Below are 16,455 nucleotides of genomic sequence, written 5' to 3'. Positions count from 1 at the left end.
AACTTAACCGAAAAGAAACATTCAGCAACGAGCTGGTGATCTTTATTTAAAATTTGTCGTTAGCAAGTATGAAAGTAATATGTACAAATAAAAACAAAGCTATGTAAGACAACCTTTTCAAATATATCCAATCAACATGATTCAATATTAAAAAAAAATACATAAATGATTCCACCTGAAAACATGCACATGAATGTTAAATAATGTGGAAAACAAAGTACAGTACAATAACATTAAGAGTTTCCAATTGAAGAACTGAAAAGTTCAGTAATAGTTAGTAATCAGTGAGTGGCAGAGTGTGGTGTGTAGAGAGACTGTGAAGAGGAAATGCTGTCCTCTTTAGCTCTGGCGACAAGCTTCTCTCTCAGACATTTAATTTGCTTCATTAGTTGCCTCTCTTTGCTGTCCAAATGGGCCCGGCCTCTGTCCAGTGAGACTGGCAGGTAGAAGAAAAGTGACAAGAATGTGTTCATCAATGAAATGACCCATTTTAATGCTCTTTAAACTGGTCATGATGTTTCCCGCGTAGACTCACAGTTGGTGGCAGTGCTCTCTGCAGGGGAGCAGCTGTTCAAGCACACCATGTTGCTTTCCGCTGGCTTCGGTGTGGCTAGTTTGGTGGTGGCCATCCTGATGTGACTGGTGTTGAAACCCGGTGCTGAATAACCTGGAAACATATAGTATGATTGAGAATGTGTTACATGTATCTGCACTTGGCTGTGAGCAAAAGGCTAATCCATCCGTCTTATTATGTCTTTGTCCTTAATTGGGTCACAAGTGAGTTGGAGCGTATTCCAGATGAGAAAGATAAAGATGGCCTTTATTACTCCCACAATGGGGAAATTTGCAGTGTTACAGCAGCAAAGATATAGGTCACACAGAGACGGTGGCGTAATGTATCCGTTGATGTATAACATTAGCAGCAAACATTCAGAAAAAGCAAACCTATGCGAATAATCACAGTATATATATATATATATATATATATATATATATATATATATATATGTCGCAACACAACTAGAAACGGCGGAAGTAAACAGCCAGTGAGGAAAGGTTCTGGTGGGGGAAAGCTAATGTAACAATTGTTTGCAGGGAAATATTTTAATCTGGAAAGGGGAGACAGTGCAACGGCGACTTGCAATGGGTGCGAATTGAGCATCTCGTGTGTTAGAAAGGATAGAGTTGCGTTTAACACAACTAATGTCATACACCAGCTGAAATTTGCCAAAACCAGTGCTCCCATACCCATGAAAAAAGGTGTTATGCAAGAATTGTTTTGTCCACCTCCCCCCAAAAAACAACAACAACAAAAACACTGTTACATAACGATTTCTTTTTTTTTCTTTTACATTACATCCCGTACTATCAGTATCGGCAGATCCTCATGATCAGGTGACTCTGACTCGGGTGCAAAAAAAAAAAAATAATTGATTGGGACATTCCTAACGTCTGGTCATCCGGCATCACAAACATCCTCATTATTTTTTTATGTGTGTGTGTGCGTGTAGTTACTTGTGTCTGCTGCCAGCCTGGGCCGCTGTCGCTCCATTAAGTGCCCCCTTTGACTCATCACTTCATCCCACTGCAGGCCACAGACAGATAGCACCCATTTTTCAACAATCCGAGCAATTTCTGTGCATCGGCACTTCAATTTTTTTTTGTTCTCACCTCCTTTCCAGCCACATCTCTCGGAGTTTGGGACTGCCGGTCCCCTTCCGCCAGCGTTCGCCTTCTCTTCTCCAACTCACCGTCAACATACTGGTGGCGCTCAGCCGCGACGTCCCGTTGCCAGTGGCGATCGGAGCCTGCTGGGCGCGCCTCCGCAGGGAAGCCATCCAGCTCCTGTGAGAGTGTGGCGGTAGGACATGAAAGTGAGCCAGCACCACAGGAGATGCGCCAGCAAAAGCATAGCTGGAATGTGATTTTGATTGCTTTATTATTTCATTTTACTTAATATTACACTGCTAACATGTCACGGCCAGAGCCAACTCACACATGCCAACATGCAAAAACACTGGGCATGGCCAAAACAACAATGTAATGTCTTGAAAAAGAAAGAAACTACATGTATATTGAGGAAAAGAAGTTGAACAGGTCGACCAAGGGTATCAACAGCATTTGTTGACAGAAACATTGTGAGAGCTTCGAAGAAACACCCAAAGACAACAACCAGCGACATCACTGCCAACCTCCACAAGCCAGGGGCAAGGTTGAAATTATTTTCCAGGACTATTAACAGTTAAAGTATGAGTCACGTTATCACAACATACACAAATTAATTACACCCTACAACATTTTGAGACTTTTTTTACTTCCTACAGTTTCACCTAATATTCAAATTTGATGGATGTGACTGAGCTCGGCAGCCCCGCTTTCGTTTACGCTCCCTCGGCTGCCTACTGCGCCTGCCAGACCTGATAGCAATCCACAGAGATACCACTCGTGCTCTATTGTCCAGGATGTTGAAATTGCTAGAACTCGTCAATATCGACTAAGTCCACACATTTATAGTGTGCAGTAGCAAAAGTAAAAGTACAATTGACAAGGAAAATGCACGGCTCGGTCGTCATCACACTTCAGCATCTGAGTCTTTGGGTGGCCGTCCCGAGGCGGGGAGGCAAGATCGTCAGGCTGGGTGACCACTGAGGGAGCCTCATTTGCGGCTCTCATTCATGTGAATGGATCCCATCTAGTGGTGCGTACATTCGCGGGAATTTTTACATCAAGTTCCAATATTTTTAATAAGTTTAGTTCTTTTTTTTTTTTCTATGGTCACCATTAATGGCTTAGGAGACATAATGCATAATTCCAACACTTTCTCCCTCCTGACCCTCCAAGCACAACAGTGTTGCTTATTTCTGACCTCACCTGCAGGTTTTTTGTCTCTCTTTCTGTGCTTTTCATCCTCATATCTGCAACCTGTCGTTCTATGCGAAGCTGCTCCTTGGATAGTTGCTGACAAAAAGAATGCGCCAAGACGAAGATGATGAAATGTCTGCCACTGGCATTTAGAAACAAGTGTAATTGTGTTCAAAGACAAAAGTAGCAATATGGCCATTTTGTTTTGAAAATCTAAACTGTACATTCATACAGTTTTCAACATTGTCATTTGGAAGCATTACCCAAAACTGTGCAACCAAGTTCCATAAATATTTGTTATTGGATGATAACGTGCTGAGGAAGAATCCATTAAATTCAGAGCAAATGCGGATACAAAAGCAGGTTCAATAGGATTCCTCTCTCACATTGTTCACATAGAAGTGAGGGGTGCAGGAGAGGAAAGACAGCAAAAAAGAAGACAAAAGAAAGAAAGGTGTCACCTGTTCAAGTTGTCTCCGCTGCACCTCCAGCTCCATCTGCCTTAGATCCAGATCTTGGAATGCTGCAGTTGTTTCCTGCTCACGGAGCTCCATCTGCAGCCAAACAGTTCCAGAAAGTTCTTATTGGCCAAAAGTTGATCAACACCACCAACATGAGCAATATTCAGTTACTGGTCGCAACTTTACATACACTGGCACAAGTATCATTCAATACGGTGGTCCTTCAACTTTTTACACCAGTTAAGAAAATATACAGATCTCTACGCATCACCACAATGACTAAAATTAACAACACAAAGAGCAGCATATCAGGCCAAAGTTTTCATCACAAAAGGTTTTTTAAAAGGTTTTTATGCCCTAAATACAATATTTAATATTTGTGTGAGTATGCATGGTTTGAACATTAGCACTCCACTTAAAATACACGGATAAAAAAAAAACTAAATGCTTTAAAGTGTGGTGAAATATTAAATTAAAAATGTATCGAAACAAATGTTAGTTTTTTAAGATTAAATGCAAATGCTTTGAAGTTTAAAGTTAAATACAACTGAACTGTACTTGTTTTTTTCTGTACTTGTACTTGAGTAGTGAATCTTTAAACTACCACAAGAGGGCGCTCCATACCATGTAGTTTTAATACAGAAAATATTCAGTTTGAATGTAATGCGTATTGTTTAAATTTTTGATAGTTCCATGTGGAAAATTATTCATAACCTTCTACATGCATCTATTGTTTTTATAAAGGTATTGTGTATTAGGATTCGTATATAATCTAGAAGTCGCCAGGAACCTTCTGGTTCTAAATTAGGGAAGGATTATAAAATAGTGTTTCCATCATATTGTCCAAAAAGGGATATGAATATAATAAAATAGTAAATTTCATTCTGTAGCCACTTTGTTGTGGAATGATTAGCCAAAAGATACACCAATTAAGAATCATTGTGAGCTCAACTGTGCATTTCGGATTTTCATGATGGTAGGTAGGCAATTAAGAATTATTATTATCTGAAGCAGCAAATATGTCAGCACACAAGCAAAAATTGTCAATTTTTGGACTGAGAGCGCCCTCTTCACCTTCCTCATGATCTCCTGGTCCATTCTGTGAATCTGCGAGACTTTGAGGTCCTGCTGGTGTTGGAGGAGACGGCTTCTATTTGCATCGAGCAACTGTAACTCCTTCACCTTTAGCTCTCTCTTCATGGCTGCCAAACTGTTCAAGGTCATGACAATTTAAACCATTTGCCCAACTTGGACAATGAAAACATGTTCAGTGAGCTGTAAGTGTTTACTTTTTCCTTTGCTCTGTGAGTTTCTCTTCCTCTTGTGCCAGGATATTTCTGCGCTGTTCTTCAGCCTTCCGCAGCAGCTCCTGTGTGCAAAGTCAAAGGAGTTGAGTCAGAATATTTTGAGAAGTGCCCTTTTTTCTCTAACCATTGATTGCTCTCTGAAGCTCTACCTGTTGCACAAAATAGGCATCCTCTTCAGCTTGCCGCTGCACCAAATCTGTACGCAGCGACATAACCTCCTGCCTAATGAGACCAAGTGTGCGCACGTTTACATCTTTTCTTCATCATCTAAAAATAATCTTTGTAAAGGCAATATCACCTCTCCTGGAGGTACTGCATCTCTTGCCGTCGTATCTTTTCCCTCTCGCGGTTCTGATATTCCACTATGAACTCTGGGTAGTGGTTAAACACAGGGTACTGGCCTTTAGTCAGCGGCGTGAAGTTGGCGAGGATCCTCCTCGGATGAATGTCAGCCGGCGTGTTACTCATCAGTCGGTACGCGTCTTTGATCATGGCTTCCATGTCCAAGTTATTCCGATGGTGGAAAAAATACTAATGCGTGGGACAACAGGACATGTTTACTTCACACAGGAACCAAATTGTGTAATATATTCACAACATGCCAAAAAGTTAACAACACTTGGGAGTTCAAACTGGCATCACGTGTTGCTTGAGACTTCGGCTCGAACCATAAAGGATGGATTTTATCGATTCCACCACAGAAGGAACAGTCCATATTAATCAAACAGTTTCCCGTGAATGTGCCAGATGTATATGTATAATCACCTCAAAGTCCTGTTTCTGGGAGCAGAGCAAGAGGGGCTCTCGACAGCGCGTCAGATAGGCCACACAGGCCATGAGCAGGAAGGATGGATGGTTGGAGAAGATATTGTCAAATAGTCTGAGCCATTCGTCACGAGTCAAAACTTCAGAGAATAAAGTCTCCAGCAGGGGCCACACGTAGAGCTATCACAAAGTTTATTTATAAAAAACAATCATGGGGTTGTTTGTACATTCATTGGCGGACTACGGCATTTGCCTCTTCCATGTTGCGTGTCATCATGTGTGATTACCTGGGAGGTGATCCCACAGTCTACTAGGTGTTGCAGCAGCTCCCTGTCATGATGTGCCAGCATGTTCTCTGCCATGTTCAGGATGTTCAAGGGAGGGTTAGGGAAGTATTCAAACCAGTGTTGACACCAATTCACTGCAACACATCACAACCAAATCAGTTGGAATCATGGCGAGCAGGTGACAAAGCTCCATCTCATGGTCAAAGCGTACCTAGGACAGATGCCACCACCTCAAAACACAGCATAGGATTGTTCTGGAAGAGTTTGACAAAGGGGAACGCTAACAGTGGAAGATACTCTGCCTCTCCAAAGATGGAAGCCCAATGAGACAGTGCAGATAAAACCCTGTGAGTGGTTTCGGACGCAAAATGTTGCAGTCAGAACCATGTGTAGGTTTGATTTGAGCATGTGAAGTAGAAGGGTGTATACCTCTGCAGCCCTCTCTGGAGCTTTTGACTTTTGATGGGATACTTCTCATGGAGGTTGAGATAGGCTGAGTGGGGGCCTTTATCAGTAAGACTGCTGTAAGACGTGTAGTTCTCAGGCAGGCACAACAAGGACCGCCACACAAACGTCCTAAAAGGTTGCAAAATATTCTGGATAGCAAAAGCTCTGCTGCATTCACGTATAAAGTATTGTATGCTCAAGATACAAACTGAAGAGAGAACTCTAGTACCTGTATTTAGCAGGATATTCACCAAATGCTTTTAGAAGTCCCACTAGTCGTGTCTTGTTCAGCCCACCAGGGAGTTGATTCTGTTAAAAAATAATGCGAACCTTTATCACAACAAAATATGAATGCAAACATATGGCTTAAGGTTGAAACGCCAGATCCATTACACCGAGAGAAAATAAGCAGAGAAAAAATGTGGCTTCCCAATTACAGCTAAACACGAGTGAGGTTGCCATTCAGTGCAGCAATTTGTCAGCAATTTTGTCTAATCAAGCCATGGTTATGATATATTTTTAAGACTTGGGAAAAAGGGAACAATCTGGACAGTGTAAGAAGAGTTGGAAACCAATTTTTCTGTCCTGAATAATGGCACGCAATTTACTTTTATACCATGTAATAACATCATACAATGAGGTCACTTTTTAAGGTATTTTATTTTGTTCATTGACTGTTTTTTTGTCAACATGCTTTCTGTGTCTCACTGTTCCTTTTTCATGTGCTTGAGAAGTGTCCCAATAATTGGAGTACGGGATGGGTTTATTCATTTATTCTGTTCAACTGTCATATTCTATTGTATTGTATGGCAGTATGTGCCTGTCATCAGAGCAGCAAAAAGAAAATTCAAAATCAGGCCAACAGATTTCCTAAACTATTACTTATTAACAGATTCACAACTCTAACAATTTCCTCAATTTCATTCCCACCAATACAGTGTATCCTACAACTTCAAAATATTGTTCTTGACTGTGTTCCTACCTCTTTATCCTCTACAGCAGACCCAGCAGCAGGGGCATGAACCTTAACCTGTTTCGGTCCACTTGAGTGACTGGCTGGTCTTTGCACCGTATCAGATTTGACCTTTTGGTTCGATGGTGCCTGATTTGATGCAGTCTCAGAGACTACAGCAACTTGCGGAAGAGGAGGCTGAGGAAAACAGTAGTTTATTAGCCGCAATCTCACACAGAGAGTATGCTCTTTTCAACCCAGATGTGTGTTACTTTGTTTAAATCCTCCATGAGAGCCTGAACGCTGTAGACGCTGATGCTGCCGTCATCCAAGATGGCCACCACGTAACGACCAGTAGGGCTGATGGCCACTGTGTTGATGCCATTGTTGGGAGATCTGACATAGAAGAGCACCTTTGAGGTGTGAATGTTAATAAAACGCATAATTCCATCTTGGCTCAACACACCCAATGTCTGTGAAGAGAACAGGAAGACAAGGATGAATACATGCCAATACTCTTATCACCTTGTTCAGCGAAAGGGAAACAATTGCCAAAGGAACACAGCAATGTACCACAGCAAGCACACCTGACTGGATGCTCCATCAAAGCTGTCGTTAAGGAATTCCAGCTGTCTGACAGTCCGAACCTGGGTGGGCATCTGAATTATTTTGACCAGCTTTTTGCTGTCCAAACACCACAGGTGCAGCAGGTTGGACCGGCCCCCAGCTGCTAGACTTTTACCATCTCTGGCAACACCAGACATTTGCATCACCGTGGGGTAAGACAATAATGATAAATCATTTGGAAACTTTTTTCAACAATTACAAAAAAACAACAACAAAAAACAAAAACAAAAACAAAAAAACAACAATTAGCTGTAACTTTTCAATGCAATCAAAAAAAGAAACAACCACTAGGGAAAAATGTATTTTGATGGAAGAAAACCAACACTTTCTTTCGTTCTTTTACTTGAATAACAGCCTTCCGTTTTTTGGGGTGTCATTTTTATCTTTTCAGAGTCCATCTTGACTTGGCAAAATCGGCCCACTCTTCCTTATAATGGTATTCTTAATCTGTTCCAAATAATAGGATGCTACAGTGTATGTGTAGCGTTTTATGAAAGCATATTTCATGATTTGCCCCAACCTCTCATCTTTCTCTTATTCTTTCTATATCCACTTCACTGTATGTTGGCTTTCAGTGGAGCTTTACAAAACATACTACAGAGGCACACAGACCATTGGCCATTGTGGCTGGGAAGTGAGAGACTCACTGCGTTACAGCAAAGGTCTTATAGAAGAGCTGGGGTCCGTGTTCTGGCACCGGAAGCTGGTATTTGCACACCAGCGTGTTGCTCTCCCAAACAAAGATGGAGTTGTCACTGAAACAGCTGAGGATGGTGTTGCTGAGAGGGAGGAAGAAAACCTGAAACGAGGACCGCCATTCCATTAATTATGAAACTCAAGAATGGGATGGTCATTTTATGGATTTGTGGCTTGCACTATGGTGTGTGAACATTGCAGCTTTAGCAGCAGAAATAGAGAACATTGACATGGGCTGGTTCTTTGTTATTAAAACATAATCAAGCAAAGGAGTCATAATTGGTAACTGAATCTGGCGTTTAAAATGGTCCCAGTACATCTCATTGTGAGGCAATGGAACCATGTTATTTCCAACAGCCAACAGTTTCAAGTTAGACAATGTGTGTAAATACTTGGTCTGGTCTGTGGTTAAAATTTTTAATTCCAATCACGTACGGTGTTTCACAGACAACCCTATACACCGTAAGTGTTCAAATTGATTTGCGAGACCCTAAAGTAGTCCAACTTTGAGATGACAAATGAGCTAATTTACATAATTTAATATTTATAAGGCGGGGTAAGTTGTGGACACGGGGCTGGACATATTTTCCAAATTCCACTCTGGGTGTGAAATGCTAATATCACATTCCCTCAAGACTGTACAGTCAACATCTTTTACACTTACCGTACTAACATACACATGATTTCTTCTCTGTAGGAAAAGAAGGTGAAAAAAAGCAATTTGCGATTTGTTCATATTTTTACAATCTTTTGGATACAATCTGCCGTCTTCAATCAGCGTTCCTAATATTTTTTTGAAAATATTTTCCAGGAATTTTCCAGGACTTACCAAAGGTTTTCAAATAAAGTGTTTTTAGAAATCCAATTCCAAAATGATTTTTTTAAGTTCCTTTTAAAACTCTCTTTTAAAGATCATTCATTTTCTCTGCTGCTTATGCTCACATTAATAATACAATTGGACTCAATGATGACGCTTCATGTGCAGGTTTTTGTTATACCTTGGTCAAAACACTTGGGATACTCTACATTGTTTTTCAATTTTCAGCAGTAAAAAATACATTTTTTTGCATATAATCTAATTTGACAGCGACATTATTTTTCTATGCAGAATTTAACACCTTTAAAAATACATTTGGCACTTGCTGTTGATTGAAAATGACATCACGAATACTCCGGAATCGAATATCGACCAACGAAAGCTCAGCATGTGACCTTCACTTGAGCCGTGATTGGTTGATACCTGAGCCCCGAGTACTTTCAACCAACAGCATGTGGCAAAACGCGTTTTTAAAGGTGCTAAAGGTACAAGAAAAATAATGAAGTTATTAAAGTCATTCTTGACAAAAGGGTGTGACTATGGGCGTGAATATTTGTATGTCTGTGTGTGCCCTGCGATTGACTGGCAACCAATTGAGGATGTACCTCGCGATTGCCTCATAGATGGTGCACTGGCAGACAGAATTTTTGGGTGTGAGTACATTGTGCTTGGCAAGCAACACCCACTGTCTTTCAGCATGGCTCTTGTCTAGCGATGATGTCATTCAGTCACACAGAGCGCAGGCTAAATATACAGTTTTGGGTCTGGAAGCGAGCAAGATTTGCCCTCCGCCCTGCAAATAAATCCACTTTATGAAGTAGACTCAAGACTCATCCACTCACCATTACAATGTCAAGTAAGGCTTCGATAACGACAAAGGGCGAGAGGATCGTGATTAAAAGAGCGGCTACTTGTTTTCATACGACTCAAGAGTCTGATGACAAAAGTGAATGGAATAATAATAAGAACTCTCTTTTTTTTTTTTTAAATAACATTTTTTCCATTATTATCACAGTACATTGTTGACTGGTGAAGGCAAATCCCATGGTTCTACTGAATAACAATGAGATAAGTTGCATCAATTTGATTTCAGGTTCCTTGACACTTTAATTTAGTGCAACCCCTGATTTAAATGTACTGGGTTTGTAGTTTATTGCCAATGTGGAAAACTGTTTTTTACCTTCTGTATGCCCACTGACTGATGAACGTTGAGCTTCCTCTTCCTCTGGAAGGTGTCCAGGTCCCACAGTTGAGCAGTGTCTGAGGATGTGGTGATGGCGTAATGCCCTGAGCTATGGACAGAGATGGATGAAACTGTCCCTTCATGACCCCGCATCAAGCTGACCATCTGCTTTGTGTCTGTACAAAAAAAAAGAAAAGCACACTAGCGCTAAGTATTTCTTTCTGGTACACAGGGTGGCTCACATAACAAAGAATGACATATCAGTGACTGACAGATAAAGCTGGTTTGTGAGCTCACATTAATAATACAATTGGACTCAATGATGACGCTTCATGTGCAGGTTTTTGTTATACCTTGGTCAAAACACTTGATGGTATTGTCAACAAGAGCCACCAGAAACTCAGTGCTGCGATGTAAGCTTAATGCCAGAGCAGTGCAGGCCTGGCCCGTCTTCTGCACTAGACGAAATCTGTCCAAAGGTGAGAAGGACAAAATTTATTTCAGTGTAAAGCATAATTTTGTTCAGAGAGATTCTGTGAAAAAAGACGGTGATGCAGAGTATGCAGCACACATTTAAATGCCTATCAAATATGGCTCAGACATGCTGGCATTATAAAAGTGTAATGTTTCATGCAGTAGGATGGGCTTCTGATGGGAACGAAGAATTGACTCACCTGTTTCTACTTAGGTCAAAGGCATAGATGTTACCATGGTGATCACCAGAAAGGAAGGATTCTCCTGTTTTGTTAAACGCTGCATGGAGGAAACGCACCTTGGCCTGCTGAGCAGTACGGGCCACCTTCAACCATGCACTGTGGATATACAAACAACACACAAACAGATAAGTAGAAAACAGGAATGAGGAAAACAAAAATATGAGAAGTCATCTGCTCTTTAGTGGTGACTAAAATGTCAAAACGTGATGTACTATTCTCAACCTTTTTACACATGCAGATTATTTAGAATTTAAGGGAAATTGTGTCATTTAATATTTTCACATGTGGACAAAATTGTTTGTAGCCCTTAGTTGCTTCAAGTAAAACTCACAGTGGTCACAGAAATAACTTGAATCTAACAAACGTAATAAACATTTTTCTAAAAAAAAATGTATGACTTCTAAAAGGCTCACCACCTGTGGGAGGGGCAAAAGAGGTCAGGTGCAAAGAGAGCACCCTGGCAGCTAAACGCGGGGACTTTGTCAGGCCGATGCCCGGCTATAGAAACTAGCTCTAGGGACGTCAAATGCCACTTATCGGGCAAGGAAAGAGCCTGACCTGGAGTGGGAGGCAGAGAAATTCCGACTAGATATTGCCTCCACACAAATCTTGAGCTCTGGTACTGGTATTGTCTAGAGAGGTTGGACTCTTTTCCACTCAGAGGTTGCCAACGAGAGACGCAGAACAGATATGTGCAGACTTATTGGCCCCTGCTTGGCGTTTATAGACTAGAGTTCACTCCGGTTAACGAGAATGTAGCCTCCCTCCGCCTTAGGGTGAAGGAATGGGTTCTGATTGTCGAGTACCCAGTAGCCAGCCACCCTTTTTGGAGTCCTTGGATGAAGAGTGATACAGAGTGCTGCTTCTGGGGACTCCATCATTTTGCTGGGTGACTTCAATGCTTATGTGGGCAATGAGAGTGAGAACTGGAGGAGCTGATTGGTAAGAACAGCCCCCCTTAAAAAGAACCCGTGTTATTGGACTTCTGTGCTCACCATGGCTTGTCCGTAACGAACACCATGTTCATGTTCACCATGTTTCCTCGTCCATCTGCGCCCCCTGGTCAGCTCCTCAATGGACCCACTCCAGTTCGCATACCAGCCTGGCATCAGTGTGGATGATGCCATCATCTACCTGCTCCACACTTCACTCTCCCACCTGGAGAAGGCGGGGGGCACGATGAGGATACTGTTCTTTGATTTCTCAAGTGCTTTCAACACCATCCAGCCCGCCTTATTGGGAGACAAGCTGGAGCAGGCAGGAGTGGCCCACCACCTCATCACATGGATCCACGACTACCTCACAAACCGGCCACAGTACGTGAGGACACAGGACTGTGTGTCTGACGTGCTTCTCTGCAGCACGGGAGCGCCGCAGGGAACTGTTCTGGCTCCCTTCCTGTTCACCCTCTACACCTCGGACTATAAATACAATTCCACAACCTGTCACCTGCAGAAGATCTCTGATGACGCTGCAATTGTCGGCCTCATCACTGACGGTGACGATCGGGAGTACAGAGGGGTTACGCAGGGGTTCGTGGACTGGTGTCAGCAGAACCGCCTCCAAATCAACGCTGGGAAATCCAAAGAGCTGGTGGTGGATTTCCGCAAGCGTCGGCACTCTCCACCTGCACCAGTAAATATCCAGGGAACAGACGTTGAGAGAGTCTCAACTTAAAAGTACCTGGGTGTTCATCTGAACAATAAACTGGACTGGAGCAACAACACAGACGCTCTCTATAGGAAGGGTCAGAGCAGACTCTTCCTACTCAGGAGGCTGAGGTCCTTTGGCGTTCGGTGAACACTCCTCAGGAACTTCTATGACTCTGTGGTTTCATCAGTCATCTTCTATGGAGTGGTCTCCTGGGCTGGAGGCATCTCGGGCCGGGACAAAAAGAGACTGGACAAACTAGTGAGGAGGGCCAGCTCTGTCCTGGGCTGCTCCCTGGACTCTGTGGACTCAGTGGGGGGCAGGAGGATGACGGCAAAACTGTCATCAATGCTGGACAACCCAGCCCACCCACTCAATGACACTCTGAGAACACTCCACAGCTCCTTCAGTGATAGACTGTTACACCCTCGCTGTACCAAAGAGAGATTTCGCCGCTCCTTCCTGCCAACTGCTGTCAGACTTTTTAACAAGAACATTGGGTCAGGCGTACAAACGGGAAGGCATTAGTGCAATTGTGCAGTCCTAGGATGCAATATACACTACTACTGTACTTTCAGCTAATGGTGTACTTAAATATTGACCAATGATGTATTTTGTTTACCATTACAGTATTCTTATTACAGTACTTCTATCACTGCAGTATTTCTACCATTGCAGGACGTTCACTATTACAGTACTTTTATCATTGCAGTACTTTTATCACTGCAGTATTTCCCATCATTGCGGTACTTTTACTATTACAGTACTTTTATCATTGCAGTATTTTTCTATCGTTGCAGTACTTTTACCATTGCAGTAAATTTTATCATTGCAGTACTTTTTACCATTACAGTACTTTTATCATTGCAGTATTTTCTATCATTGCAGTACTTTTCTATCATTTCAGTTCTCTTACCATTACAGTACTTTTATCATTGCAATATTTTTATCATTGCAGTATTTTCAATCATTCAGTAGTTTTTATCATTACAGCGTTTCCCCCTCTGTATAATGGACAGGCAATAGGAGTGTTTCCTTACACTTATATACGTTTATACTGTGTATATTGCATGCTTTTTATGAATGTCTGCTGCTAATGTTATACATTAACGGCTACATTACGCCGCCGACTCTGTGTGATCTATATCTTTGCTGCTGTAACACCTCAAATTTCCCCATTGTGGGACTAATAAAGGACATCTTTATCTTTTATCTTTTCAAACCCAAGGTTGTCCATATGTGCACTTGGTTCGAGGACACCCTGCGCGGCAGTTCGATGATCGACTTTGTAGTCGTGTTATCGGATTTGCGGCCGCATGTTTTGGACACTCGGGTGAAAAAAGGGACAGAGCAGTCAACTGACCACCACCAGGTCATGTGTTAGCCCCTATGGTGGGGGAAAAGCTGGTCCAAACGTATCGTGGGTGTTTGCTGGGAACGTCTGGCAGAATCCCCTGTCAGAAAGACTTTCAACGTGCACCTCCATGTCCCAGTGGAGCTGGTGGACATTGAGTCAGACTGGACCAGTACCCTCTTTTACAAAAAAAAATGAAAAAAAAGAAGGGTCAGTCGGTGGTCGTATGTGTTTTGTTGCTACAATTTCAATGCAACATGGGCACACACTAATCAAACCAGGTAGTAACCCAAAAAGAAAAGAAAATGATACATAATGCACTTTAGCTCACATTCACAATTAAATCAACAGGGCTGGTCAGCAGTGACGTTTTTATTTTGACATACCATAAGGTGGTCAGTGCCTGTCATGGTAGGAACTCCCAAACCTGTTGGTGGACAAACTGAAGGAGGAGCCTTTTCGGCCTGTGCGACTCCGGAGGCAGCTGATGGATACCAGCTGGCCAAGCAAAATCAGCCTTCGTGGTAACCAAAAAACTCGAATGTGGGAAGAGTTAGGTGAGGCCATGGAAAAGGAAGGAAGGAGAGTTTGGGGTCTCTGAGGTGGATTTTACTATCTCTGGGGTTAAGGTCACAGAGGTGGCTAGGCCTGGGGGTGGATGAGATCTGACCAGAGTTCCTCAAGGTTGTTGTGGGCGTGGCCCGTTTTACACACATCTGAAACATTGTATGAGCATTGGAGACAGTGCCTCTGAATTGGCAGACCAGGGTGGTTCCCCATTTTAAGAAGGAGGACCATAGGGTGTGCTCCAACCATAAGGGGATCACCTCACTCCTCAGCCTCCCTGGTAAGGTCTATTCAGGAGGTGAATATACATTCATTTATTGCAAATCTGAGGGTATGGATACTTTGACTTCTTATTGCTGCTAAACAAAAACATTCACATCTCTTAAACTATTTTTATGTTCGAGAGAACGTGTGAGGGATTACATTTAATCAGAAATGTTGTTAAGGTCACATGATCCACAATGTCAGAAGGTCAAGTTACTAAAATAGGCACCAATCTTTTATATCATTGCCGATTTGATTCCTTGTTGAATTCATTTTCCAACAATATATGTTTTGCTATGATTGACCCAGCAGTTTCTGAGATATAAGGGTTCAAAGGAAGGTGGCGTAGTTCCTTTTTGCCGAACTAATTAAAATTCGGTGGGCTCCCAAAACCCTGCTCTGATTGACATATATTTTGTGTTGTGCCATCACTATTAAAAAGTACAGCAAGTTTCATTAAAAATCCGCTCCCATTAGGTGGTTTGGCATGGAATGACCCACATTGCTAGCTAGCTATAACAATGTACCTAAAATCGATCAATCATGGTATGCCAAACCACTAAGTGCCATCATGGGGGGGAAAATTAAATATTACACTTTCAGTAGGTAGCAGTTTTCGGTCTATCACAAAACAATTGATATCGTTTATAATACATGTTAGTATATATGAATTTGAATTTTAATGTACTGCTTTCACTTTCGGTGTTATTGAATTATTGCTATTTTATGTTATACTCTGTTAAGCGCTTTGATATAGTTGCAGCTGTTGTGAAATGCGGACTTTATTCAATACACTGTACAGTACTGCTGAATTAATTTAAACGACAATGACGACAACTACTGACTTTTACCAATAACAAACAATAGCTGATAATTACCCTTTTCCAGAAGCTGGTTTTCGATCCTTGAGCTTCCCTACTTCTCTGTTTCCGATGTCGGTCACATCCATTTTATTATGCTCCGTGAAAAGTTGATGTATAAATGAAGCAACATGAGAAACTGTAAAGCCAACCAGTTGATCTAATCTCTGCTAGCGGGGCGGGCAGCGGGAAATGTTTGAAAAGAAAAGCATCGCTTTCTATTATGTGCAAACAAACAAGTACTAAATAATATCGATAAAAGCTCAGACATTTGGCCGCATTTAGAAGGCTGCTCCCGCGTTTTAAATCGTAAATTAACTAACTTCCTCCAACTTCTGTTTTCATCGTGATTGGTGATACATTAGCGTCGCCTAGAGGTACGTCACACACAAACAGAGAGGTGCACCATGGGAGATGTCGTTTTATAGGTCCGCCCATCACTCAGCGTGTCCATCATGGTAATGATTGACATGGTAACTATTTTATCCAATCTTTTCATCTTTATTTACAGTGGTTTATGTTTCTTACAAATGCAAATTAGACGTGTGAAAATACCATCAATGGGGAAAAAAATCTATAATTAGCAACCCATACACTCGTTTTGGGTAATAAATGTGCCTTCAAAATAAAAGCATTAAGG

The 16,455-nt window shown here is 41.9% G+C and overlaps 1 protein-coding gene across 2 annotated transcripts; it reads right to left on the bottom strand.

The window, feature by feature from the left end:
* Positions 1–26: 26 nt before the first annotated feature.
* Positions 27–16,191, bottom strand: tbc1d31 (TBC1 domain family, member 31). Of its 2 annotated transcripts, XM_088307247.1 has the most exons (23): positions 15,834–16,191; positions 11,079–11,216; positions 10,758–10,873; positions 10,402–10,580; positions 8,356–8,507; positions 7,669–7,828; positions 7,354–7,554; positions 7,112–7,279; positions 6,359–6,438; positions 6,112–6,258; positions 5,894–6,027; positions 5,683–5,816; positions 5,396–5,575; positions 4,929–5,161; positions 4,780–4,852; positions 4,613–4,692; positions 4,398–4,533; positions 3,324–3,416; positions 2,872–2,958; positions 1,672–1,845; positions 1,516–1,585; positions 536–667; positions 27–436 (listed from the first exon to the last, which is right to left on the bottom strand). In XM_088307247.1, exons 1-23 carry the CDS (start codon positions 15,902–15,904, stop codon positions 282–284), a joined length of 3,093 nt encoding a protein of 1,030 aa, XP_088163373.1. In that variant the 5' UTR covers positions 15,905–16,191; the 3' UTR covers positions 27–281. The 2 variants fall into 2 exon arrangements, with proteins under 2 accessions (XP_088163373.1, XP_088163374.1); XM_088307248.1 differs by lacking the exon at positions 2,872–2,958.
* Between the last annotated feature and the right edge of the window lie 264 nt (positions 16,192–16,455).

Source organism: Idiotropiscis lumnitzeri, chromosome 10 (genome assembly GCF_059441095.1).
Source record: "Idiotropiscis lumnitzeri isolate Australia: NSW breed Sydney's pygmy pipehorse chromosome 10, RoL_Ilum_1.0, whole genome shotgun sequence".
Lineage (NCBI taxonomy): Eukaryota > Metazoa > Chordata > Actinopteri > Syngnathiformes > Syngnathidae > Idiotropiscis > Idiotropiscis lumnitzeri.
This window is presented reverse-complemented; position numbering and strand designations above follow the sequence as displayed.

Coding starts and splice junctions, on each gene's coding strand:
- tbc1d31 (XM_088307247.1), bottom strand. CDS start 15,904: ATGGATGTGACCGACATCGGAAACAGAGAAGTAGGGAAGCTCAAGGAT. Junction 10,581..10,757: donor CATCAAGTGTTTTGACCAAG/GTATAACAAAAA, acceptor TTTTTTGTACAG/ACACAAAGCAGATGGTCAGC. Junction 668..1,515: donor CAGGCTGGCAGCAGACACAA/GTAACTACACGC, acceptor ATATGTTTCCAG/GTTATTCAGCACCGGGTTTC.